This window comes from Marmota monax, unplaced genomic scaffold (genome assembly GCF_021218885.2).
Source record: "Marmota monax isolate L192 unplaced genomic scaffold, Marmota_monax_Labrador192_F-V1.1 WCK01_AAM20220418_F8-fsc00069, whole genome shotgun sequence".
Classification (NCBI taxonomy): Eukaryota; Metazoa; Chordata; class Mammalia; order Rodentia; family Sciuridae; genus Marmota; species Marmota monax.
Window position 1 is genome coordinate 3,887,057 of NW_026695243.1, and position 26,107 is coordinate 3,913,163.

At 55.7% G+C, this 26,107-nt stretch overlaps 2 protein-coding genes across 10 annotated transcripts in view; both read left to right on the plus strand.

Moving 5' to 3' along the window:
- Nucleotides 1–19,512, plus strand: part of Tbc1d2 (TBC1 domain family member 2) — a 47,318-nt gene extending 27,806 nt beyond the window's left edge. For 4 of the 9 annotated variants that reach the window (XM_046457424.2, XM_046457427.2, XM_058578074.1 and 1 more), the window contains 8 exons: nt 3,792–4,178; nt 8,092–8,202; nt 9,636–9,829; nt 11,154–11,630; nt 15,177–15,297; nt 17,140–17,325; nt 18,272–18,393; nt 19,042–19,512. In XM_046457424.2, coding sequence (XP_046313380.1) covers nt 3,792–4,178; nt 8,092–8,202; nt 9,636–9,829; nt 11,154–11,630; nt 15,177–15,297; nt 17,140–17,325; nt 18,272–18,393; nt 19,042–19,249 — 1,806 coding nt within the window. In that variant the 3' untranslated portion in view covers nt 19,250–19,512. Of the gene's footprint in view, nt 1–1,279; nt 1,597–3,576; nt 3,694–3,791; nt 4,179–6,289; nt 6,315–8,091; nt 8,203–9,635; nt 9,830–11,153; nt 11,631–15,176; nt 15,298–17,139; nt 17,326–18,271; nt 18,394–19,041 lie in introns of those variants that run through there. The other 5 variants (XM_058578076.1, XM_058578075.1, XM_046457428.2 and 2 more) reach the window with 5 other exon arrangements.
- A 4,574-nt stretch (nt 19,513–24,086) lies between these two features.
- Coro2a (coronin 2A) overlaps nt 24,087–26,107 on the plus strand; it is a 61,820-nt gene continuing 59,799 nt past the window's right edge. The window contains exon 1 of the mRNA XM_046457257.2: nt 24,087–24,181. The gene's annotated coding sequence lies outside the window, so the exon portion shown is untranslated. The remainder of the gene's footprint in view (nt 24,182–26,107) is intronic.

Genomic DNA, 26,107 nt, shown 5'->3' on the forward strand with positions numbered 1-26,107 from the left:
AAATTGGTTTTGTTTTGTTTTGCTACCAGAGATACTTACCTGCTAAGCCACATCCCCAGCCCTTTTTTTTTAAATCTAAATTTTGAGACAGGTCTCACTAAGTTGCTCAGGGCCTTGCTACATTGCTAAGGCTGGCTCTGAACTTGTGATCCTCGTGCCTCAGCCACCCGAGGTGCTGGTATCACAGGCATGCACCCCTGTACCTGGCTCACATTGTTGTACTACAGATCTTAAGAACTTTTTCATCTTGTAAACCAAAACTCCTAACCCATGAAACCATAACCCCCTACTTCCCATTTCCATTCCTGCAGCCACTGGTCCCCACCATTCCACTCTCTAGCTCTGTGGGGTCACACCAGTGGACTCATACAGTGTTGGACATTTGTGACTGGGTCATTTCACTTGGCATATTGTCCTCAGTGTTTCATTCATAACACAGCACATGTCAGAATTTCCTTCCTTTTCAAAGTTGGATAATATTCCCTTGTATGTATGCACCACATTTTGTTTACTCATTCATCCCTCAGTGAACACTTGAGTTGTTCCCATCTCTTGGGTATTTTGAATAATGCTGCCATGTTTGTGGGTTATTTTATTTTTCAAAAACAAAAAAACATGGCTGGGTGTGGTGGTGCATACCTATAATCCCAGCAATTTGGGAGGCTGAGTTCGGAGCATCCTGAATTCAAAGCCAGCCTCAGCAACAATGAGGCACTTAGCAACTCTGTGAGACGACACGTCTCTAAATAAAATACAAAATAGGGCTGGGGATGTGGCTCAGTGGTCCAATGCCCCTGAGTTCAATCCCCAGTACCAAAAAACAAAACAAAACAAAACAAAAAACAACCATGAAAGAAGTATTTCACCATGAAATCCATGAACTACAGAGCATGGAAAAGTGAAGGCTTCTAGATTAGGAGTTGGGCTCCTCACCCTTTTCCTATCTGGGCTTCAGGAACCCCGTGTGATAGCAAGGCCACTGGATCATAAGGTCCCCAGAACCTTGCTGGCCTCCTGCATCCATGATCCATTGCCACTCCTCATCTGCCAGGTCCTCCTGAGGCTCCTTCCCTCCCCCCCTGGTTCCCTCCTTCCAGGCCCCTCTCGTTCTGGTGGAGGGTCCTGGAGGTGGGAGCAGAGCTCCTGGGCTGATACCCTGCCCTTAGATTGTGAGAGCCAGGTGGGAAATTAGGAGACAGCCAGATGTAATGAAATGACTTTAGATTCCACTCTCTCAAAATTAGAGAAAAGATACCCACTGGATCTGACCCAGAGCAAGTCTGAACAGTGGTGTCCAGTGAATTCACCAGGCAGTCACCCAAGGAAATCTCCAGATCTCAACTGAACCCGAAAATGTTCTAAGCTGCCAGCCATCCTGGAGCCACAGGAATGTTGATCTCTGTCACACAGTCCTGGGAAGCTGGCTGCTGCATTCTGAGCATTCCAGACATGCTGCTTTAGTGTGTAGGGCCATCCACCCCACCCCCCTGCCTTACCAAGGACTCTCACAGCTCTGAGCTGCTCTTCCCTTTTTCCAAGCCTCTACTCCAGCTCCCTGTGAGCTTCCTTCAGGAGGAGCCCCGTCTGGAAAGTTAGGTGGGTGAATGGGGATTGCATTTTAAAAGTCTTACATCTGGGGCTGGGGTGGTGGCTCAGTGTCAGAGCGCTTGCCTAGCATGTGTGAGGCACTGGGTTCGATCCTCAGCACCATGTAAAAAAAGTCTTCCATCTTTAACTCCCCCATGCTGATCTCCCCTGTCAGCTCAGTCACCTCTCATCCTCTTTGTGCTCCAGGGCTTAGTTGAAGGCACTCTGCCACTCTGTAGAGTGTCTGAATGTCCCACTCCCAGCTCTGTGCCCCCACAAACACTCCTGCTCTCCTTTCTTGTAACAAATCACCCCATTGGTAGTTCCTCTTCCCTCCCACTCCCACCAGCCTTTGCAGTTCTTGGAGGTGGGAACTGTGACTGGTCCCCCTCTGAGCCCCTCCACCTGGCAACGGGGCGTGGCCCTGAGCACCTGCTTGAGAAAGGTTGGACACATAGATGGATGAGTGGGTGGGTGGGTCGGTGGAAAAGAACCAGAGGAAGTCACAAGTACCGAGGTTTCAGAAGACTCAGCTAAGGGGGGCTTGCCATTAGCTTCTCAAATAGTCACAATATTTGGCAGTTTTCCTTCAAAATGGAATTACTCTTAGCGAATAATCCTATCCAGCTGATCCATTTGTTTAAAGACTTTGGCACAGGCACAGTGGATATAATCACTGAGAAAAGGCCATGGCTTGTGGGCCTGGCTGCAGGGCTGCCTGGCTGCTGGCATCCTGACCCTGGCCCTGGAGGAATTCACAGGCTCAAGTCCTAAGAGCTTAAGGCTGGAAGCCAGGGGAGCAGCAGACCTTGAGTTTCCACGTGAACAGCTGCTGAGGAGGGAATCAAGGCCTGTTTTTTCTGTACTTTCTAGCACTCCCTTATACCAGCCCTATGAGTGTCACTCAGTGGGCTCAGGGGCCCGTTACAAAAAGATTGAATGAGGTCCTCTGTGCATGTCTTTGTGCTGAGAGCCGTAGCTAAGTAGGAATGACGCATGGCAATTTCCTTGTCAGCCTACCCCATGTTGCTTAGAGGAAGGACTCTCCATTGTGGAAATGGGCTTGCCTTGGACCCAGGTCATTTGCAGTGACATTGCATGAACGTTTGAGAAAGGTGACTCTGCTCAAGGACCAGGGTGGATCCAGGTCTGGGGGGGATCCTGCTGGATTAGGGTGGGTCCAGGTTTAGGGTGTATACTGCTGGGAATAGGGAGTATCCTGCTGCCTCAGGCGCCTGCCCGCTCCTTAAGTTCCCGTTGAGTTCTCGCGGGATTCAGAGAGTATTTGGGATGTAGAGTGCCAGTGGATTTCCCCCAGAACGTGCGTGTAGAGTGCTGGTGAGAGGTCAGGAATAAAGACTTGCTGTTTGAATCTACAAGGCTGTGAGTGGCTCGTGATTTTGTGCCCAGCCAGACTGCGGCAACTTTGTGTGGGAATTGCCAATGTATTTCCTCTCTAATGCTGTCTTGGTGATGCTATATTGAAAAGGATTCTGAGGCCTCAATACGGCATTGCAGTAAAGAATATCCTAGCTAACAATATCTGCCATGGGATGAGAGGGAAGAGTAATATTTTTGTGCCACGTAGCTGCTACCCCTGGTTTTATTACTGACTAAGCTTAGGCTTTGGAGTCTGCATGATTCAAGATTGAATTTCACTCTACTCTCCTGGGCCTCAGTTTGTTCATCCCTGAAATGGGCATGTATGAGTCAGATTATGGATTCAGCTGCTATAACAAAGAAGCCCATAAGTATTCAGAGTTCTTTCTCTCTTGCACTATAGAATGGAGAGGTAGGTGAGCAGCTGTGTGTGCTAGGGGGCAGCTCTGCCGTCCTCATACCTCAGCTTATGGGTGTGAGGTGACTTCTCATTCTTGCCATTTTCCAGCCAGAAGGAAAGGAAGGGGCACTGGCCCAGAGGAGCATGTGTCTAGTGATTTCAAAGGTGACCTAGAAGGTGCCTACACACCTCAGTGCTCATTCCTCTTTTAGGCAGAATAGTCACTTGGCCACCTCCACCTGTGACTTCCTAGGAAGTGGTGTTTTGCTGGGGAGCTGTGTGCCCAACCAGCACTGTGCTGGACAGAGATGGGACAAGATGCCCAGGTACCTCTCAGGGTTGGTAGGATGGTGACAACATGTGCCCACCCCTGGCACCTGAGAAGCTTCCCCCAACTCAGAGATGGCGCCCTCTCCCTGCCCAGGAGCTGGTGAAGATCCTCCACAAGGCGCTGGAGGCCGCCCAGCAGGAGAAAAGGGCATCCAGCGCGTACCTGGCAGCAGCAGAGGACAAGGACCGGCTGGAGCTGGTGCGGCACAAAGTGCGGCAGATCGCAGAGCTGGGCAGGAGGGTGGAGGCCCTGGAACAGGAGCGCGAGAGCCTGGTGCACACGGCCAGCCTGCGGGAGCAGCAGGTGCAGGAGCTGCAGCAGCACGTGCAGCTGCTTATGGACAAGAACCAGGCCAAGCAGCAGGTCATCTGCAAGCTCTCGGAGAAGGTCACCCAGGACTTCACACGGCCCCCTGACCAGCCCCTCAGCACTGCCGACAGGGACTTCCTGAGCCAGCAGGAGAGGATGGAGCACCTCAAGGTAGGCCTCCCCCCCTCCCTGGGCCCCAGGAGGGCGGCTGATGGTTTTCAAGGTGGAGAAGGGCTCACCCTCCTCCGAGCATCTGTACCGGAAGTAGATGCTGATGGATACAATTTGACCCTTTCATGGTCACCTGGGCTGCAGAAAAGCGGGCATCTCTGATTATCAGATTAGAGATGAAAAAGTTCGAGACCAGCTAAGTCTGGGGCCCGGCCTGGATGGCCTTCTTTGGTGCCCTTCTCATGCCCCAGGGCCTCTCCCAGTACTCCTGTACTCACGCCGACTGTGGCTGGTTCGTGACCATTCTGCGTATGGGATCGATGGCGTGGCCTGTGCCAGTGCTGCCTGCTTTACTTGCATTGTCTCATTTTATCCTTGCACCAGCCCTATGAGAGGCAGTCACGCTCGGGCACCCCACTTTACAGATGGGAAGGCTGAGGCTGAGAAGGTAAAGAAGCTTACCCAGACTCCTGAAATGGGGAGCTCACGTCTGCGGCCTGCTCTGCCTCCCAGCTTCTCTGCCTCTCTAGCTGCTGCCATCTTCCCTGCCCCACCCTGCCTTCCCCTGCTCCGTCCCTGTCCCTTTCCCCAAGCTGTCCCAGTCCACGGGGACCAGCCCCAGCACCGGGGACAGGAACTTAATTTGAGTTGTGATGCCTGCCATGGGCTGCAGTCTCCTGTCTAGAGGGAATGACAGGTGCCACGTGGACCCCAGGAGCCTGAGACTGGGAATAGGTGCTTCTATGCCTACTGCTTCTAGACGCAGCCATATAAAACCAGGGCCAGGCTTGCCCCGAGTGCTGCCCTTCAGAGCCACATGTTCTGCCGCCTCTATAACCTTGGAAAGTCCTGTGCTCCTGAATCAAGGAACTGAGGAATGGAAGGAGCGGGAGAAAGAAAGCAAAAGAAACAGGAGGCTTCCAAGAGAAGCAGTGGGCGTGTTGAACAGGCTCACGGCCCAGCTTTGAAGTGAGATGGCCAGTGTTGGAGTCCTGGCGCTGCCTCTGAAGGGCTGTTAGGAGGTAAAAGGAAGTGAACTTGCAACCCAGATTGCCTTCCCTGTCAGCAGAAACTGAAGAACCACACACCAGCTAGACCTGGAATCCCTCAGTGTGAAGCCAGAGTCTTTGGGATTAAAACAAAACCAGAGCTTTCAAACGCATATGAGCTGGACTGTGTGCATAGTGACCATAGTGACTTGCTTCTGCCACGCCCTGCCCCAGCTCAGGGTCTTTGCGTCCATGGGGCCCACTGTTCAAGACCCGTGGAGCCGCACAGGGCTCAGAATCAGATCAGCTGCATCCAGTTTTCTCTGACTCACCTATGAGCCTGAGTGTGTCCCTGAGGTCATATCTTTAAGGAATTTAGGTCATCAGTGAGCCAGGTGCAACCAACTGCACATGTGAGTCACATTAATGTGATTATTACATCTGCCCATCTTTGAGTTTGGCCTCAGGGAATATTTGCATTTCCTGCTGCTTAACCTGTGACAGTTGCTGAGGCTGCCTTTGAACTCCTCCTGCCTCGGCCTCCTGAGCCACTGGGGATATAGGTGTGCACCACCATGCCCAGCCACAAATGATGGTTTTGATGTGGTGGCTTACACCTGTAATCCCAGCCACTTGGGAAGCTGGGCCTCACAAATTCAAGGCCAGCCTTGGCCATTGATTGAGACCCTGTCTCAAAATTTAAAAGGGCTAGGAATGTGGCTCAGTGAGCATCCTCACATGCTCCCCCACCTTGGGAAAAAAAAGGGGGGTTGAATATCAAAGCTGGGAACTGGGGACAGTAACTGTGCCACCTCTTGAGTATCAGAGCTGGGAAGACTCAGCAATCTAGTTTGCCCTCTCATTTTCTGGTAGGGACAATGAGCTACAGAGAGGTGGGAGGACTGGTCCTGGGCCACACAGCATGAGGGGCAGGCATGCAGTGTGGACCCAGGTCTCCCATGCTGGCACAAGGGCCTTGCCCAGGGAGAATCCCAGGGTCCTCTTTCCTGCAAAGGCAGGGAGGCGGCAGGGGCTTCCCCCCAGGCCCTCTCCTCCCCTTACTCTGCTGGTGAGTCCCGCGGCTCTTCTCTTCTCTGAGGTCTCTCTTTTTCCTCCCTACAGTTCTGAACCCAGGAGAGCATTCAAGGTAGGGTCACGAGCTGAATGGGAGGGTGCTGCCCAGTCGCCACCCCAGCCACTGCTGCTCCAAAGGTGCTCATACCACAGGCCACTCCAAGCACGTCCGCCCTCCCTAGAGCAGGAAATGGGGCACCTTATGTGACAAAAGCCCTATTTCTAAAGTCTTGAAAATACCTGTCAACAATTCTAGACCTGGGATGAGGAAGTGAAGGTCGCAAGGAAGCTGGGAGGGATATTGGACGCCATCCTGGCCAGAGTGAAGACCCTCCCAGCAGAGGGCCAAAATCATCTGGGGGCTGCCCATGGGGCCTGTCTCTGATGGCAAAGTGCCACAGGCCATGAGAAATGCTGTTCATGTCCCCATCACTCAGGGCCTGCCCAAGGTCAGCTCTGTAGCAGCCCCTTGGGTACTCCCCTGCAGCCCAGCGGGCAGCAGAGAGAAAGGCTGGGCCACAGCAAGAGTACCTGCGACTCATCAGTGATGACTGATGTGCGCAGTGTGTTTGAATGGCTTCTGGAACATCCTTCCTGGCAGAATAAAGACCAAGAACCACGGCTATAGCTCAGGTCCTGGGCAAACCTTCCCAAGACTTGCCTAGCCTCTCGCACACCCCGGCCAAGGGCTCTGGCTGCTTCCAGGGGACAGTGCAGAGGGAACCCTCTAGGCTCAGAGCCGTTCTTCACAGTGTTATTCAAAATCAAATACTAGCTCAAAACAGCCGGGGCCCAAATTTTAGAAACAACAGAAAGAAAAGGGTTGTAAGTAACTTGTGGTGTAGTTGTCCATCACTGAAAACAATCACTGGAGCTGGGCGGGTGGCGCAAGCCTGTGTCCCAGCTCTGTGGGAGACTGAGGCAGAAGGATCCTAAGTACAAGGCCACCCTGTCCCTTATGAGAACACTAAGGGGTCTGGGGTACAGCTTGGTGGTAAAGCACATGCTTAGTATGCTTGAGGCCCTGGGTTTGAGTCCCAGCACACACACACACAAAAAGACTAAAAACTTATATAACAACATAGAACAATATTTACAGTGACAATTCATGGTCACAAATATTTGATAAAATGCATTGCTTTTTAAAACAAATACTACTGGGGCTGGGGTTGTAGCTCAGTTGGTAGAGAGCTTGCCTCACACGCACAAGGCCCCGGGTTCAATCCCCAGCACCACCAAAAAACAAAACAAAGAAAAACAAAAAACGAAATACTACTGAGCACTTGCTGTGTTCTGTCCCCACATTTGGTGTTATCTGTGTGACCATTTAGCGTCCTCACTGCCCACAGGGGTGGTTGGTATTTGCCCTTTTACAAATGAGGAAACACAACAGTGTAGAGACCCTTCCAAGGGCTCGAGCCAGGCCTTGAACCCCAGCCTGGCCCCCCTTTCACCACAGCCTGCGGGGAGCAGGATAGAGAGGAGGCTCGGAGTGGTTCTGTCCTTCCAGACTTCCTTTTTTTCCTTCCTTTCTTTTTTCTTTCTTTCTTTTTCTTTTTTTCATACTGGGGATTGATCCAGGGATGCTTTACCACTGAGCTACTTTCCCAGTCCTTTTCTATTTTTCATTTTGAGACAGGGTCTCATTAAATTGCTTAGGGCCTTGCTAAGTTGCTGAGGCTGGCCTCACACTCGCAATCCTCCTGCCTCAGCCTCTGAGTCACTGGCTCAGGGACCTGTGTCATCGTGCCCAGCTTAGGTTTCCTTTTCTGTTGTCATTATCGGGATGACTCCTCAGGACCAGGAAGTATCCGTGGTCAACTCCTGAAATGCTGTGCTCTCTTCTCCAGGATGACATGGAAGCTTACCGGACCCAGAACCGCTTCCTCAACTCTGAGATTCACCAGGTCACCAAAATCTGGAGGAAAGTGGCTGAGAAGGAGAAGGCGCTGCTGACGAAGGTGCCAGGGGAGAGCTGCTTGGCCATCTCCATGCCCTGCCACCCTTCCAGTCTCCCTGCTGGCCACCCCCACTCATGCTCCTCCTTACCTGGCTGCCCTCCCTCTGGACTGAGCCCTTGTGAACAGTGTCCGTTTCCTCCCCAGCCCCTATGGTCTGGCTGACTTGAGCCACCCAGTCCGTGGTGCTTTGCTGGGCAGTTATGGGGAAGCGACATCAAAACCAATAAGCTTGGCTGCTGCCCCAAAGGGAGTGCAGACTATTGAGGGAGCTGAGCTCAGCTAGGACTCACAGACTCATGGGGCCCGGAGGTAGGAAGGTAAGTCAAGGAAGGCTTCCTGGAGGAGGTGTCTTCTGAGTGAGTCCTAAAGGCCAGTTGGTGTTATCCAGCAGTGCAGAAAGGCCTTCTAAGAAAGGAGACCTCGTGGTAAAGGTTTGTGGCCTGAGAGGCATGAAGCAGAGCTGAGGAGGATGAGACAAGGCTGAGTGGGTCTGAGTGGAGAGATCCTGGCCCAGACTGATGTTCTGAGAAGATGGCTGCGGCTGCTCGGCAAAGGGTGGGCTTCTGGAGAGGGCCTGGACACAGGGAGACCAGAGTCTCTAGCAGAAGTCCTGAGAAGGCCACTGGTGACAGAACACAGGAAGCAGTCAGGGGCCTGGGGTTGGGGAGCAGTTGTGGGAGCCGGGGAGCAGGAAGTTTGGGCAAGTGCTTGGAGCTGCCGACTGGCAGGGGTGCCGTGGACTGCAGCATCTGCCACGAGGCTCCCTGGTGCGCCTGTGGGACGTGGCGGCTCAGGTCTTGGCAGTACTCTGAGGCAGCTTTCTGAGTCCCCATCTCATAGCAACAGAAAACAAGGTCCAGAGAGGTCACCCGCCCTGCCCTGCACCATCTGGCTTATACACATAGAAACAGGAATTCAAGGCCGGGAGGAGCGCGCAGAAAGACCTGGGGGGAGGGCGCTGTGTGTTGGAGGGATGACACCCCGTGGCACAGATGGCACAGGGTAGGGCCCTCCCAGCCACACCCCCTGCAGAGGGTTCTGTGCCCAGCCCCCGGGGAGGGTTTTGCTCATCAGCTCGACTACTCCCTCCAGAACCTGAGGCTGTCCCCACTGTGCACATGAACAAGCTAGGGCACAGAGAGGTTAAGTGACTTGCCACAGGCTGTACAGCTATTGGGCAGACCAGAATGGGACTGCAGGCTGCACTGGAGCCTGTCCATCCCTGCCCCAGCCCCATCTCCTCTTTCTCTTGAGCCCAGCCCCAGGCCAGGCCCAGCCCTCTCCTGCTTCCCTTGCCTCCGTGCTCCCCCTGTACTCAGGCCCATCTTTCCCTTATGTGAAGGCCCATGAAGGGGAGGCTGGGCGAGGAGCTGGAAGGGCTGCTCTGCCCGGAGCCGAGCAGGGCACCTGACCGGCCGCCCCTCCCCTCACAGTGTGCCTACCTCCAAGCCAGGAACTGCCAGGTGGAGAGCAAGTACCTGGCTGGGCTGCGGAGGCTGCAGGAGGCCGCGGGGTTGGAGGCTGGCGAGTGCTCGGAGCTGCTGCGGGAGCTCATCCAGGAGGCGTTGCAGTGGGAAGCCAGCGAGGCCGCGGCTGATGGCAGCTGCGTGGAGCTGGGCCCTGTCAGGTGAGCCTGGCGGCTGCAGGACCAAGGACCCCGCTGCCTTGCTGCCAGCCCTGCTGACTGTGCACTGTGCAGTCGTGACCTCCTCTGGCTCCAGATGCACCATGCAGTGCCCGCCCAGGAGCAGGCTCAGAGGAGCAGCCCCTGCCCAGAGCTGCCGAGGACATCAGTGCAGCCCTCAGGGCTGCCTCCGAGCCCCAGGTCTGCCCTGGCCCAGGTTCCTCCCAGACATGTTGGTCAGAGGGGAGATAAGCCAAATCCTGGCTGAGCAGTGCACTCGGCAGTTACAGTAACAGACGTGGGTGTGACTCTGCTTACAGGTCCCTGAGGCTGTGTGGCTTACCCGCAGAAGCCTGGGCTTTTGAGCCAGACATGGCTCTATTAGGGGGTGGTGATGAGGATTGAACCCAGGGTCACCACCACTGAGCTACATCCCAGCCCTTTTAAATTTATTTTTGTAACAGGCTTTAAGTTGCCCAGGCTGGCCTGGAATTTGTAATCCTCCTGCCTCCGTTCCTGAGTTGTGGGGATTGTAGGCATGTGCCACCACACCCAGCAGACCTGGCTCTCTTGCTCTTTGACGAGTCACTTAATCTTTCTGAGCTTCATTCTCAGCCCCTGTAAGATGTAGGCTGACTGTTGCTTTGCAAGATCATAAGACTGGCAGCGCTGGGGGCGGGGGGTGCACACCTGTAATCCCAGCGGCTCAGGAGGCTGAGGCAGGAGGATCAGGAATTCAAAGCCAGCCTCAGCAACTTAGCAAGACACTGTCTCAAAATTAAAAAAAAAAAAAATTAAAGAGGCTGGGGATGGCTCAATGGTTGAACTATTCTGATTCAATCCTGGGTATCAAAAAAAAAAAAAAAAAAAAAAAAATATAATATATATATATATATATATATATATATATATATATATCTCGACAGATAGCACCTGCAGGGCACATAGTAGGGGCAAATAAATGTTGAATAAATGAGAAGCTATCTGGCCCCCAGGTATTCCACCTCCTCCTGTCATTGGTGCAGTCTGTCCCCCTCTGTCCCCGAGCTCACTGGCTGGTGAAAGGTTCTGCTCCTTGGCCCCAGGTGCCTGAGGTCTTTGGAGGTCATTGGAGGGTCTCCTGGGCACTACGTACCAGGCACTTCTAGGACCTCACCGGGTGTTCAGGAGGCAGAGCAGGGCAGTTTGGGAGGGGTGGAGGGGCCTGCCCTGCCCTGAAGGCCGAGCCTCAGTGAAGCTGGGGAGGAACCTGGCCCAGCACCCCCACCCACCCCTTGTCCAGGGACAGGCCCTGCAAGGTGTGGCTGATGTGGGTCTTTCCCGGCAGTGAGTATGACGAGTACGGCTTCCTGGCAGTGCCCGACTATGAGGTGGAAGACCTGAAGCTGCTGGCCAGGATCCAGGTGCTGGAGGTGCGCTCCCACCACCTGCTGGCCCTCGACGCTGTGGAGCGGCCACTGCGGGAGCGCTGGGCGGCCCTGGGCCAGCTCGCGCCCTCTGCAGAGCTCAAGCAGCTGCTGCGGGCGGGAGTGCCCCGCGAACACCGGCCCCGCGTCTGGAGATGGCTGGTCCATCTCCGTGTCCAGCACCTGCACACTCCTAGCTGCTACCAGGAGCTGCTGAGGCGAGGCCAGGCCTGCGAGCACCCTGCTGCCCGCCAGATCGAGCTGGACCTGAACCGGACCTTCCCCAACAACAAGCACTTCACCTGTCCCACCTCCAGCTTCCCTGACAAGCTCCGCCGGGTGTTGCTGGCCTTCTCCTGGCAGAACCCAGCCATTGGCTACTGCCAGGGCCTGAACAGGTGAGCCTCTGGCGGTCGGGCACACCCTTTGCCTTCAGAGCACTGCTGACTTTTCAGGGCCTCCCAGAAACCCTGAGAGAGAAGCCCGGGAGGCTGGCCCTCACTGGACACATAGGGACGGGCAGGTGAGAAGACATGTTTAAGACAGATGGGTCAGAACACAGGTCCCTGTCCTGTGCTCTCCGATTTGTGCTCAGGAGAGGCCACTCACATAGAGCCATCAGGAGTGGTCCCCTGGAGTGTACAGTGAGGGCCCAGCTCACATATGACAGCCCTGGCCAGGTCAGGGAGCATTATACAAAACCCACGCAGAGGAGCCCAAGGAAGACGGAATTTATAAATGGTACAGGGGAAGCTCGGGGAACTGGAGGAAGAGGACAGAGCTGAGGATAGATGGCCCAGCAGGGGTGCAGCGCTACAGAAGCCCAGGCTGGCACTCGTCCAGTATTGCCTGGAATGCCCTCCCCCAAGGCCATGTGGCCCCTGCACTGCCTGCAGCTGCAGGGCCTCTGGCCCCCACCCCACTCTGCCTTCGGCCCCACCCCTCTTGGCAGACCTACTCATTCTTGGGGCATTTACAGCCCATCGAGGTCGTCAGAGTGGAGCACTAAGTTGTGGGCTACAGCGAGTCTTCCCACCTTATACCCTGTGCCCTTAACCCTCATGCCCAGGACCTGCATCCCAAAGAAGGAATCTGAATGGCGCAGCATGCATTACTTTCCATTTCTGATCTAATTAGCAGGGGAGAGGAGAGAGACTGGGGATGAGGATGGGCCCTGGTTCATAGGGCTGTCTTCTCCACAAGTGGAAGGGGACTTTCATGAACACTACATACCTCCATAGATATTGCATAGTCTTGAAGATTTCCCAAAGCAAATTTTGACTCAATTTCATTTAAACACACACATGCTTGAGTAAAATTTGCAAAAGCCATTCTGCTCTATTTTTCTGAATAGGTGGTATGTGGCATTTATTTAACCCAGAATTGACATTCGGAGTGTCCTTAACTCAAATTTGAATGGCTCCCAAGAGCACATATTTTCAATACTCTTATTCCACCCTAAATTTAGGTAAAATTGAGCATGGATATGTACAATTACTGGGAATTCAGAGCTAAGCTCCAACAGGAATGCCTCTTAATTTAAGCCTGAAATTCGTGTTATTCTGCATGTCTGCTACAGGTGATGTCTGTAGAAATTCTACTCCTTCATCAACAGCTGAGCAAAAGCCTGTATATTTTTTATCTGTGCGAACATGTTGAAATCTAGGAGGAACAAAAATTGCAAAGCCTTTTTAAGAGCAGCTGTGCAGGGAAATGGAAGCCATGGGATTTGTACAAATAATGATTTTCCCATTTCTTAGAAAGGTCAGGTAGGAAGCAACTTACTGAGGGTGCTTACATACCTGACATCACTTAATCCTCATGGAAACCTGAAGTGGGCACTGGTGCCCCCATTCTCCAGGCAAGTCAGGGAAGCTCAGAGAAGCTGAGTCACCTGCCCAGAGCCTCACCATGCCTGGCATCTGGGCCAGCTCCAACCCCGGACACCCACACCCAGTCCTTCCCACAACCCACCCTCATTCAGAGTGGGAGCTTTGGCAGGCAGTGGGCTGGTGCCACCCTGAAACATTTTTTCCTGATCCGATGTGACCTCTATGAGAAGCAATTAGCCATATACAGGCTATGGTGCTCTGGGGTGCAATGTGTGCCAAAGCAGGAAAAAGTCCGGGAGCCAGGGGACCTTGAGATCAGCACACAGGAGAGAAGCTCCCCCTGTGGAAGGAGGTGGCACAGGCTGCTTCTAGAAAGCAGATGGGAACAACTGAGGCCAAAGAAGAGGGAGACGCCCAGAGGGTACTTTTTACTATCTCTGTCTCTGCTATTTTTACTTAAATTTGATATGTAAGCACAGATAGTTGGTATTCATGCAAATATTTGTGCTATTGCTTTAACTAGAAAGTTAAGTGTATTAGAAAGGGCCTGTTCTACTATGGAAAGTGCGGTGTGTTCCTTTGGAGGCCCGAATCCCAAACTGCAGACCCCTTACACTTGCCTGAGTTGCCATCTAGCGGCAGCAGTTGGAAATGCATGTGTTGTGCCATCACGCCCCACCCCCACCCCATGTCTCAAAGATAACATCCTGCTTCTAAGGCAACAAATCCAGCCGGTTTAGATGGTGAAGATAGAACACGGTGATTTAATGCCAATTTAGAGCAAACATTTTAAAGCCATTTCCCTGTGAAAAATAAGTGGAATCCTTCCAAAGTAGCTTGCTCTTTCCCCTTTGGCTCATTTCCCCTTTGCAGGCCTCCTTGGGCCCTGAGAGCCTGAGGGTGGAGCCCTGCTGGAGTCTGAGCAGTGAGCAGCCCAAGTGGGGACCAGCCTCAGGTAACTGGCTTTTTAGTGTGTGCTGTGAGAAATTCTAAGCTGGCACTGGCAGCCAGCTCCTGGACTGAGGACACTCTGAGTTGGTGGGCTGGATGTTGGGATTCCTGGGTTATCTTCCTGCTCTATCATCAGCCGACTGTGATCTCGAGGCATTCTCTTTTGCTTTCTGGGTCTCAGTTTTCCTATCTGTGAGTAAGGAGTTTGTCTTGACCAGAGAGAGCCAATAGGAAACTGCTGCTGGAGGCCTATCTTGAGGCAGTCTCTAAGGTAGCTTCAACTCAGGGGGAAAGAGTGCCCTGATCAATTAGTTATGTCTGCTCTGGGCATCGGCAAGGGGAATGTTGCCAAGATCTATTAGTTATGTCTGTCCTGGGCATGGATAAAGAGAATGGTGGCAGACATACCACATATTTGCTATCCCAAACACTAGGAAAGGAGAAAGGTTTTCTTTTTTCTTTTGAGACTCAGCCTTGTTTCTAGAAGTCCTGAATCTCAAAAGGTGGAGGTCATAAATCCAGTCTAGTGAGAACCCAGGGAAGCATTACTAGTGGCACAATGATATGGCTCCATGGCCCACAGTTACTCTGGGTTGGTTAAAGTGACACAGGGTCTCCTTGCAGGATTCCCCAGAGGCTTTCTGAGATAGTGTACATCATAAGCCCCCAAAAGGGTCTGTAGTGGGCAGCATTCCACAGGTGGTTTTGAATACTGGATTTATGTATTTATGTAGCATCTTAGGAGAATAGGAATCCAAGGAGGACAGTAGGGAAGTGTAACTTGGATTGGTCCTGGATGCAGCCTGCAAGCAAAAATGGAGAAGCAGGAAGACTTCCCTGCTCAGCCCTGGGGGCTTGTCCCTCTTACCAGTGGTGTCACTTGAGCCTCCTGAGAGGGGGTGGTCCAGGAGAGAAGGACTGTGCAGTGCACTGCTGTGTGCCAGGCAGCACCAAAGACAGGCTTCTCAGGGGCCATGGCCCGGAGGTGGGTTTCTTTATCACCTTACAGAGTGCGAGGCCGAGGCTCAGGGAGGTTCGCACACTTGCCAGCGTCTCAGAGCTTGAGAACATGGAAGTGAGGGCGGCCAGCATGTTAGAGCCCGCAGCGTACCGGGCCCTGGGCTGGGCGTTGACCATGTCACCTTGCTCATCCTTGCTCAGGCTGGCCGCTGTGGCTCTGCTGGTGCTGGAGGAGGAGGAGAGTGCCTTCTGGTGCCTGGTAGCCATCGTGGAGACCATCCTGCCAGCCGACTACTACAGTAAGACGCTGACAGCGTCCCAGGTGAGAGGGAGGGAGGGGACATGGCAGCCATGCAGAACAGTGCCCTTGAGTTGCTCCTGTGAGTCAGTGACTCCCGCGAAAGTTGGAAATCTCCGGCCTCCATTTCTCCACCTGCACGGTGGGCCAATATCCCTTCTCTGGGACGCAGGGCGGTTCCAGCCTGAAGAACTTTGGGGATTCTGCCCAGAGGACAGACTGGTATGAGTCCAGTGGTGACATCATGTCACTGGGAGAGGAAGAACAGACCTAGTTTAATTTTCCATTTGCCAGTCAAATTTCAGAACACAGCAGGGCTTGGTGGCACATGCCTATAATCCCAGCTACTTGGGGGCCAGAGGCAGGAGGACTACAGGTTCAGGGCCAGCAAGGGCAACTGAACAAGACCCTTAGGAACTTGGCAAGACCATGCCTCAAAATAAAAATTTCAAAAGGGCTGGGGATGTAGCTCAGCGGTAGAGTGCCCGCCTAGCATGTGCTAGGTCCTGGGTTCCATCTCCAGTACTGGAAAAAAGAATTCAGAACACAGTTCAGCAGGATGGGGGTGATGGTGACCATTCCTGCTCATGCTCATCACTGTCCACTGAGCAGCATGGCTGCCTCCACTGTCCTGTTACACCTCTACCGCCCTCTGGCCTTGTGGTCAGGCAGAACAGGGTCCAGAGCTCTGCCCGTGGCTGATCTGCTGTGCTGCCTTGGCACATAACGTCACCTCTCTGAACCCCAAGCATGCCTGCTCTAGAATGGGAGTAAAGTTGCTGCTAGGGCTTGTTAAGAGGCCTAAGTGCAAAGTCATTCCAAGCCTCCCCACCCTCCGCCGGCCTTGCCCACTGCTCACCTCCAATCTGGACGCTGTCTATGTGTACTTCCTTCCCCTCCTTTCCTACTTCCATCTCTGGAGGGCGGGACCTTGGCAGCTCAGGGGCAGCTCAGGGACAGCTCTCAGGAGAGGAGTGAGGCTGGGAAGTCAGCAGGGAGGTGGGGATCAGATAGGGATTGCACTGGACTGTGTGGGAGGGAGGCTGGCCGAGGAGTGGCTTCAGCGGTCCATTATTCTCTCAGATAATGACAGGGTGGCTCACTTCTTAATGCCCTCTGGGATCAGGCTCCTCCTAGCTCCCTATTTCGCTCTCCCTGGCCTGGGGCTTGTTATCTCATGGTTCCAGGGGCTGCGGCACCCCTTGGCTTGGGTGGAAGAAGCAGAAAGGTGGGCAGCGGAGCTGGCTCCCCCTGGGGCGTTAGAGCACGGGGTCTCAGGTGGCCCCTCACTGGGGCAGGGGCTGGGAATGTGCCATACTTTACTTCCACGTCTCAGCATCTCTGAAATTAAGGTGGCTTGTGTCACAGGGTCAAGTTTGCTTTTTCCTTTTAATTTCTTGCTATGGAGAATTTCCCATATTCAGAAAAAGAGAAAAGAACACAGTGTGTCCGGGGCCTGCTCTCCATATCTGTCAACCCAGAGGGCCAGTGTTGTCCCCTGTTCCCCACCCACGGCTCTTGCTTTGACGGTCCTGGAGGGGACCTCAGTGGTGTGCCAGTTCATCCATGAGTTTCTCTGAATCACCAGGAGGGTCAGCTGGACTTGGGGTGGCCAAGAACTGGCCAGCCCAAAGACCTCCATTGTAAAGCCTGATGCTCCAACCAGGTGACCCTGGCCTGTGTTGGGAGCAGCAGGTGATGTGCAGCTGCCCCTGGGTCCCAGCTCCCCAGGTGCTCGGTGCTGGTCAGGGCAGGGCCGCTCAGCACCCCAGGCTTGCTGTGGACAGCCTGGGTCTGAGGGGCCGGGAGGAAGGGAGGTGGCCATTTCCCCAGGGTGCCAGTGATGGCCCTCTCACTGCCTTCCAGGTGGACCAGCGGGTGCTGCAGGACCTCCTCTCAGAGAAGCTGCCCAGGCTGATGGCCCACCTGGGACAGCACCGCATCGACCTCTCCCTCGTCACGTTCAACTGGTTCCTCGTGGTCTTTGCAGACAGTCTGATCAGTGACATCCTCCTGCGGGTCTGGGACGCCTTCCTATACGAGGGGACCAAGGTAGGCGCTGCTGGGCCCGAGCCGGTCCCGCCCCCCACCCCTGTCTTGACTCTGCCCTTGGAGAAAGGAAGACAGTGTCCACCTGGCAGGACTTCTGGGGACAGCTGAGGGCGTGGCTTGTAAATCGTGAAGTGCTGTAGCGCCTGAGAGAAGGGGCACTTCTGCCTCTGAAGATGCGCCCTGAGGTTGCCCAGTCGCTCCCTGAGAGGGTGCCCAGCATGACCAGGGATGCACATCCCCTGCCTGTCACCCAGACCCCTCCTTCCTTCTTCCTGTGGACTGAGCCCTGCACTGAGAGTGGAGTCTGGGTCTGGGCCAAGCCCTGCCCTGACCCTGTGAGGAGACCAAGGACAAACGCCCACCTCCCACAGACCCATCTAACAACACAGTTTGGGTTTTTGTTTTGTTTTGTTTTTTTTCACTGGGGATCGAACCCAGGGGCACCTTACCACTAAGCTACATCCCCAGCCATTTTTTTATTTTTAGCCGTTTTTTATTTTTTATTTTGAGACAGGGCCTCACTAAGTTACTTAAAGGCTCACTAAGTTGCTGAGGCTGGCCTCGAACTTTTGATCCTCCTGCCTCAGCCTCCCTGAGTTGCTGGGATTACAGGTGTGTTACCGTGCCACACACTACTGTATTCACCCTGAGAGGTCCACCAGACGCAGTGCATTGCCTGTCTTGGGGAAGTCCAGAGGTAGATCTGGAACTTCATCCAGATCACGCTGGGGCCTCACCCGCATCATCCAAATCCCTGCCTTTGAAGCTGTGCCCTGCTCGGGGTCCTCAGCCTCCCTCACTTCCTGTGTCTACCCCCATGTTGTGCCACTAGGCCTCCCTCTCTGCAGCCTGCCCAGGGATTCCAGGCTGCCTGGCCTCTGGGTTTCCTCCCTCTGGGGATTCTGGCCCATGCCATGCCATACCTGAGCCCCTGCTGTGCCCCCAGGTGGTGTTCCGCTATGCCTTGGCCATTTTCAAGTACAACGAGGAGGAGATCCTGCGGCTGCAGGACAGCCTGGAGATCTACCAGTACCTGCGCTTCTTCACCAAGACCATTTGCAACAGCCGGTGAGGGTCTGCCCCTGCCCCCAGGCGGTGACTCTGGTCCTCCGTCATAGGTTAGGTGTCTGGAGGGAAGTCCTGGCCCCTTCATGATCCATCCCCTTAACCTGGCCTTCAGACTCTCCATGCAGCTTTAGGTGGTGTGTGTGCTGGGGATCGCGCTGGGGCCTCACCCGCGTCACCCAGGTGCTCTGCCACTCGGCCCCAGCCCCAGCCCAGTCTCAGTGCTCGCCCACCTTTCCCTCCCTGAGCACCCGGGCCTGTGAATCTAGAAAGCAGATTATTTGAGTTTCCAGAACAGCCCTGCCTCTAGGCTTGTGCCCTGCATGCTTCTGTTAGAATGCCTCCGTGCCACCTCCCCACCTTGCCACCTCCCCTCTGCCTGTCAGCTTTCATTCACTCTTCAAAATTCAGCTCACCTGTCACCTCTTCAGGATGCCTTCCCCTGCCAACCCCTCCTACTGGGCGAGGTGCCTCTGAGGTTCCTCCCTGTGGGTCAGTTCTCTCTGGGTGGAAAGGGCTTCTCATGTTTCCTGCCTGCAAGTCACACTCCCCAAGGGCAGGCCCAGGGCCCCTGTGGTGGGAAAGGTGTCCGAAGGTCCCAGAACAGGCCCAGCAGGCCGCACAGCTGAGCTGACTGTGTGCCCCTCTCAGGAAGCTGATGCACATCGCCTTCAGCGACATGAACCCCTTTCCCATGAAGCAGCTGCGGCAGCTGCGGGCAACCCACCGGGAGCGGCTGGAGGCAGAGCTGCGGGAGCTGGAGCAGCTGAAGGCCGAGTACCTGGAGAGACGGGCGTCCCGGGGCAGAGCAGTGACCGAGGGCTGCGCCAGTGAGGATGATGGGGACGGGGACGCCTGACCTGGCCACTCCCCTACACAAAGCCTTTTCACCCTTACATGCAGCCCCCTGCAGGCCTGGCAACCCCTCAGCCCCATCACCATGTGACCTTCTTTCACGGACGCGCACCAGGGAGGCCATGCGCTTCTCACCTCCCCACAGAGCAGGCTGGTAGGCAGGCCAGCGGGATAGTCTTCGTGGGGCCGCCTTGGGCATCCTCTAAGTTATATCTATAAACCAGTGTTTGTGCTGGAAACCACCCACAAGCTTTGGGTGTCACATACTTCTCAGTGTCCAGTTGTTCTTGGTGGGGCCCCGGGGGCCCGGGTTTGCCACCCCCAGCCTTTCAGCTGCTGTTCCAAGGTGACCCTGCAGGGCACGTCTCCTGGTTCCTGCGGAGCTTGGGGCCTGAGTCATGAGGACACCTGTCTTTCAGGAAAGCAGATCCCCGTCAGTGCCCACCAGGTCTGTGTCCAGGCCACCCCCCATACCAGGGTCTGGTTTCACAGCCTGCACCTGGATCCTTCTTTCTTCTTTTGCGGGGCTCCCCGGAAGAGCTCTTCTGACCACCGAGGGGATCTGGCCATAGGGGCTGGGCAGAAGCCCTTGTACACACCCACTCTGACCTGCTGCTGCCCCCTGCTACTGTCGGCTTTCCTGCAAAGGTAGCGGGGGGGGGGGGGGGGGAGGGTGGTGGCAGTGGCCCTCCACCAAGCCCCCGGTCCCCCAGGGCAGGGCTGCTCCACACTGCTGACCGCTGAGCTCAGGGCTTCTGTGCTTCATGGTCCGAGGCTCATGGTCAGCTCTTCCCAGCTTTCCCAGGTCTTTCTCAGCAGACACACACTGTCCCCACCAAGGCAGGGACAGAGACCGCACACGGGTCACAGTTCATTTCTCAGCAGCACCTGTGATCATGTGGGCAGAGTCTTGCGCCTGGCTCTCCAGTGCCTGCTGAGGCACTTTACCACCAGTTTCCATGGAATGTGCTGGTGGGGGGGCAGGGTCCTGGCAGCACCCTGGCAGGTAAGGTCGGTCACCAGGCTGGTGAGGGAGCCAGGAGGGCAAAGGAGGTGCTGCTGGTGTTCTCACAGAGAAGAGCCCCCAGCCCCAGCCAGTACCCCCAGTGAAGGAAAGCACCCGAGTCCGCGTGCTCTGCTGACTCCGCTGAAACTCACGTTCCCCCTGCAGCAAAAACGAACACACTGGTCTTTCTACCCCATACCACTGCGGCACCATGGAGGACATAAGCTGTGTACAGCCCATCCGCTGGCCAGAGTCCCCAAGGTGCTGGGCAGGACAGACTCACGGGGACAGTATACACAGGTACATGGAATTCATGGATAACACTGTCTCCTCCCTCATCTGGAACTCAAAGGCCCATCCAGAAAGTGATGTGCTGACCTTGCTGGAGTCAGAAGAGGCTCGGAAGCTTTGCTGAACTTGCTGCTGGGCCCTGGTACCTACTACTTGGCCGATGGTTGGCAACTGTTAAATAAAGCATTTGTATTGTATATTTAAAAAACACACAAGCAGGGCACGGTAGCGCACGCCTGTGATCTCAGCAGCTTGGGAGGCTGAGGCAGGAGGATCAGGAGTTCAAAGTCAGCCTCAGCAACTTAGTGAAGCCCTGAACAATTCAGCAAGACCCTGTCTCTAAATAAAAAATAGAAAAGGGCTGGGGATGTGACTCAGTGGTCAAGCACCCCTGGGTTCAATCCATGGTACCCCCCAAAAAACCCCACACACCCCCAAAAAAACCACTGATCAGGCAGAGGGCTGCTGCTCCCTCTTGTCCTCCATCCCTCTGCTTTCCCATTTCCTCTTTCCCGTTCACTCCCTTCTTTCTCCTTCCCATCACCCATTTCCCCCTCCAAACCGCCCCTTTCCACTCCCATCGGAGTTGGGGCTCTGCACAGAGCTGGGAGCCCCAGCTCTTCTCCCAGCCTGGAAAGGTGGGTGTGCTCTGCATTGGGCCAGCTCTGTCGCCTGTTTCCTTTCTGGCTGCATCTTAGAATCCCCTGTGTAGATTTTTTAAAATTGGGGGCTGGGAATGTGACTCAGTGGCAGAGCACTTGCCCAGCATGCACAAGGTCCTGGGTTCCATCTGAATTACCACACAAAACAAAAACAAATTTTAAAACAATGTGGGTTCTAGACCCTAGATGCAGGTTGTTGTGGAGCCTGGGTGGTCCAATACACTGGGAGCATCCGGACCCCTGGACAGTGAGGACCGGCTACTTCCTTCAGCCCTGGGGAGGGATACTGGGATTGAGAACTTCCTGTTCTGCAGCACCTACTCACCCAGTCCAAGCTCAGGTGATGGGGCACAGAGATGCCGACTAACCTGTCCAAGTCACACAGCCTCGCTAGGTCCCGGAGGCCCTGACTGCAGCCAAGGAGGGCCCCTGACCACTTACCTGCCTTCTATGGGACCTAGAACACCTCTCACAAGGACAGGACTGGGGGACTGGACTGGCCTGGCCTCTGGCCTCATGTGGACACACTATGGGGCTTGCTGAGCAAGGGGGAAAGGAGAAGGAGCTTCCAAATTGTTATCCCAAGCTGGAATTGTGGCGCTGTCCCTTAATCAGAGACAAGCATAGGGAGCAGACACCCATAGGACAGTGAGGATGCAGCAGACAGGCCCCCACCCCAGCGTGTCTGAGCCTGCTGCCCCTGCTCCCCTCCCGCTGCTCTTCCTGGAGGGCGCCTGGGCCCACCCCTGGTGTCAGGTTCCGGGCCCTGCACCACAGCTGTCTCCCCTTCCCCAGGGGCTGCTGCCTTCCAGGTCTGGAGGATCAGATCCCCCAAAGCCCCTCCTGCCTTCCCCAGGGGTGGACTTTCCAAGCATTCCCTCCCCCAGACCCTCAGCCCCCAGCAGGCTGAAGGGCAGGCCCCATTCTCCAAGGGAGGGAAAAGAGCCCTGGGGAACCTCTGAACAAAGGAGGAGGAAGGGCCTGGGGGACTCCCAAAGTGGGAGGCGGGCACTCCCTCACAGATCCAGATGGCCCCTGTTCAGGGCTTCCATCCCCCATCAGAACCTCGCCCCAGGTGCTGACATCTCATTTTCTCAGCTCCCTCCTCCGTGGATGCAGGGCCACACTGCACAGGAAGCTCTATGAGAGCAGACAGATGGAGAGCTCCCCCACCTTGACACACACACACACACACACACACACACCTGTCCTGGTCCCACACCGGTAGTGGACAGTGAGGACACCCTGGCCAATATGGACACCCTGGGAGGAGAGGGCTCCTGGCCTCTCCCCGTCAGCACCAAGTTCCAGAGGAAGGTGCTGGCTTTGGAGTCAGCCACCCTCTGTGGTATTCCCACCAGGCAGGCCCCTGGTAGGTCAAGGCTCGCTCAGGCCTTAGTTTCCCCAAGTATGCGATTCAGGGGGCGGCCAAGCCGCCTTCCATGCCTAGACCAGGAGAGGGAGCAGAAAAGGAAGGCCCCCCTTTTGCATCCCACCCCACAGCAACCCTAGGAAGGGTCCCAGGTCGTGTCTTGCACAGGCCTCCTCTCTGGCTTATGGTCAATATGCAACAGTCCTCAGAGAGGTCCCCATTAAACCAGCCTGTCCCCAAACAGTCCAGGCCACCATCCACCCTGGCACAGGCTGGAGAGAGGCTGATGCAGGCTGGAAGGGCACATCCACAGCGCATTCTGGGAGGCTGGGCAGGAAGGCAGCACTAAGGGAAGGAGAGGAGGGGCACCAGACACTGCCCAGGCCCTGAGGCAATTAAGACATTCAGAATCTCAGCCTGGGAAAGGTTCTGGACACTGAGCTTGAGGAGAACCCCTCCAGCTCTGGGCAGGGGAGTGGCCTGGTGATCTGAGTTCAAAGCCTGAGCTGCAGGCCTTGGCCCTGGCTGTTTAGGATCATTGATAGCCCCACACCCCACCCCCACCAAGTACGTGGCCATTCTAAGTCTCAATTTTCTTATCTATGAAATGGGAGTAACAAAGGCTAAGTAACAAGGTTGATAGGGTCAAAAGTAACAACGTACGTAAAGTAGCATAGCTTACTTTCCTATTCATTCAACAATCACGTATTGAGTGCCTACTATGTGCCAGGCACTGTTCTAGGCCTTCAGGATGCCCTACTGCACAAGAGTTGTTCTCAAGAGAGGTGGTGTGTGATCTTAAGCTAGGTATCTCACCTCTCTGAGCCTCAGCTTCCTTATCTGTAAAACAGGTAAGAGTATCAAACTCACAGGGGTGTATGATAGGTAACGCACATCACATGCTGGTTCAGGAAGTGTGAGGTAGTGTTATTAAAGGCAGGGCCTCCCATCTCCACCCCACCATTGCCTAACGTCCTCGGGGCTCAAAGTTGGCAAGACTGAGCAGCAGCGCCCCCTCCTGGCTACCGGGGAAAGGAGTCCTCCCTGACGCTCAGTGGCGGTCCAGCTTGGGGAGCCTGGGGGACCCTCCAGCAGCCCGGGTGCTGGGAGCGCTTCCCTGAGCCGGACTCTGAGCACGCAGGGTACCCGGAGGGCTCTTCTGATCTAGTTCTCAACCGGCCTCCGAGGCAGACGCGGTTACTGCCTCCACTTCGCCAAAGGGGATGCTGAGGCTCCGGGAGGCCGAGTCCCTGGGCCCACGCCACCAAGCGAGGAGACAGCCAGGCGGGTCTGACGGCCCCGGCCTCCGCTGGGTCTCAGGCAGCCAGCCCCAAGCACCTCATCGTGTGCGCGCCGGGGTGCGCGCCTGCTTCGGGCGCGTGCGCACCCGGAGACCAGCCGGGGGACCCGGAGCGCCGGCCGCGGCGGGCGAGGCGGGGCGGGGCCTGGCCGGGACCCGGCCCGCCCCGCCCACCCGGCCCCGCCCGCCGGGCTGCAGGGGAGGCGGTGGTGCTGCGCGCGGGGACTCGGCGGGTGGCGCGGAGCGCGGAGCAGGAGCTGGACGCTGCCGCCGCCGCCGCCGCCACCTGCGCGGCAGTCAGCAAGGTAGGGTGGCCAGCGCCGGTGGCCGGCCGGCCGCACCTCCGCGATCCGCGCGCTGGGGCGTCGGGCGGGACGTGCGCGATGCACCTCCGGCTGCAGCCCCGGGAGAGGGAGGGATGCTGGGTTTGGCTCGCCGCGGGGGACCCGGCGGGGCGCGGGGACCGGGCTACCAGCCCCTCCGCGTGACCTTGCACAAAGCCCTGCGCCTTTCTTGGCTCAGTTTCCCCATCGAGATAGCGGACGCAACGTGGCCCTCGCCCTGGCGGGCTGTTGGGAGCGGCCGCCCCTAGGTGCGGGTCCCGACGACTTGCGGCCCGCACGGGCACGGGCTGCACCGCCCGCCGCTCCCTCCTCTCCCTCCCGCGGCGAGGCGGCTCGCCCTGGGCGCGGCCAGCCGGTCCCGACAGGCCCCTGTTGTGGCCCGAGTGCCCCATTGAACCCAAGTCGTGACCCTCCCTCTCTTGGCTGGATGACGGATTGGGCCTCACTTTCCCTGCACAGGAAACAGTGGGGGGATAAGACATCCCCAGGTCCCTGTCGCGCCGGCCTGGGCATGCGGGTGGGGCGTGCAGAGTGTGTGCCAAGACTGGCTTCGTCGTCTGAGGCTGGAGGTGGCCGGAACTCAGCCACAGAGCTGCCTGACCAAACCCACGCAGACACCCACCTGCATGTAGGAAATGGGGTAGGATGGACTCCTCCATGCCCTGGCTGTCTGTCAGAGCCCAGTTCTGTCGAGGGCCACACCTGGATCCTGGTGACAGCACAGGGAGTGCCATGTCTCAGTGGGATTGATGGGGAGAGCTCCTGACAGAGGGGCTGTGGTTCCAGGCTCTCTGGGTGTAGACCTCTGGCATGGGCCCAGCCCCTCTGTAATATCCCTCTGCAAGGTCTTGCTGCTCTGTTGCACACTCCTGTGGTTGGGGAGGTCACTATCTGCAAACTGAGTTGAGATTTGCTTCCCAGTCACTGTCCCTCCTGCTGGTCTTGCTAGGGGTCTAAGGACACCACCTGACCCCTCCCTCCTCACCCTGAGGCAGTGGTCGCATCCCTTAAATCTGCCCATCACCAGGATGAACAGCCCGGGCAGAGCAGCCTCTCTGGTCAGAGGCAAAGGGAGCAAAGGCAAGAAGAGCCCTGAGGTGTCTGCTCTGGCCCCAGCAGGCTGTGTGGACCCCTCTGTGTGGACCCCTCTGAGACTGGTGCCTCCTGAAGTTCCTAGCACCTCCTGTGATCTCTTGAGAAAGCTGGAGTGAGAGGAGGAGCTTAACCCCTCTCCAGACCCTTCTATCTGAGAAATCAGAAATTTCTGGAAATGAGACTTCCGGTCTCTCCTGTCCCCTTCATGACCTGCCTGTCACCCAGGAGTCCTGAGGCCATAAAAAGGGAGGGGCGTCTGAGCAGGTGGTGAGCTCTGTGTCACCTCAGGTGTTCAGAGGCTGGACGGGGCCATATTTCCGGGGCAGTGGGATTCCAGGGCTGAAATGGAGTGATCTGACTTTGCCCTGTGGCCCGGATGGAGCTGCCCAGGACTTGGAGCTGGACTACGGATGAGTGTTATTATCCCCTCCTAAAAGCAGACTAAGTATACATGCCGTCCCAGGAGCCTTCCCCCAACCCACGGGCCTAAGTGCTACCTAAGTCTCCTGTCTTCTCTACGCCAAGTGTTTATCTGGGTCCCATTTTCCTGCCCAGCTGGTTCAAGACATTTCGTCCTGATTTTGAAGCATGGCAGATTCTGGTTGTTAAAAAGTCATTCCATACTAATTCTTTTTTATTTAGTTTATTTATTTTTGGTACTAAGGATTGGACCCAGGGACTCTCTACCACTGAGCTACATATCCAGACCTTTTTCCTTTTTATTTTGAAACAGGGTCTAACTGGATTGCCCAGATGGCCTTGAACTTGTGATCCTCCTGCCTCATCCCCCCT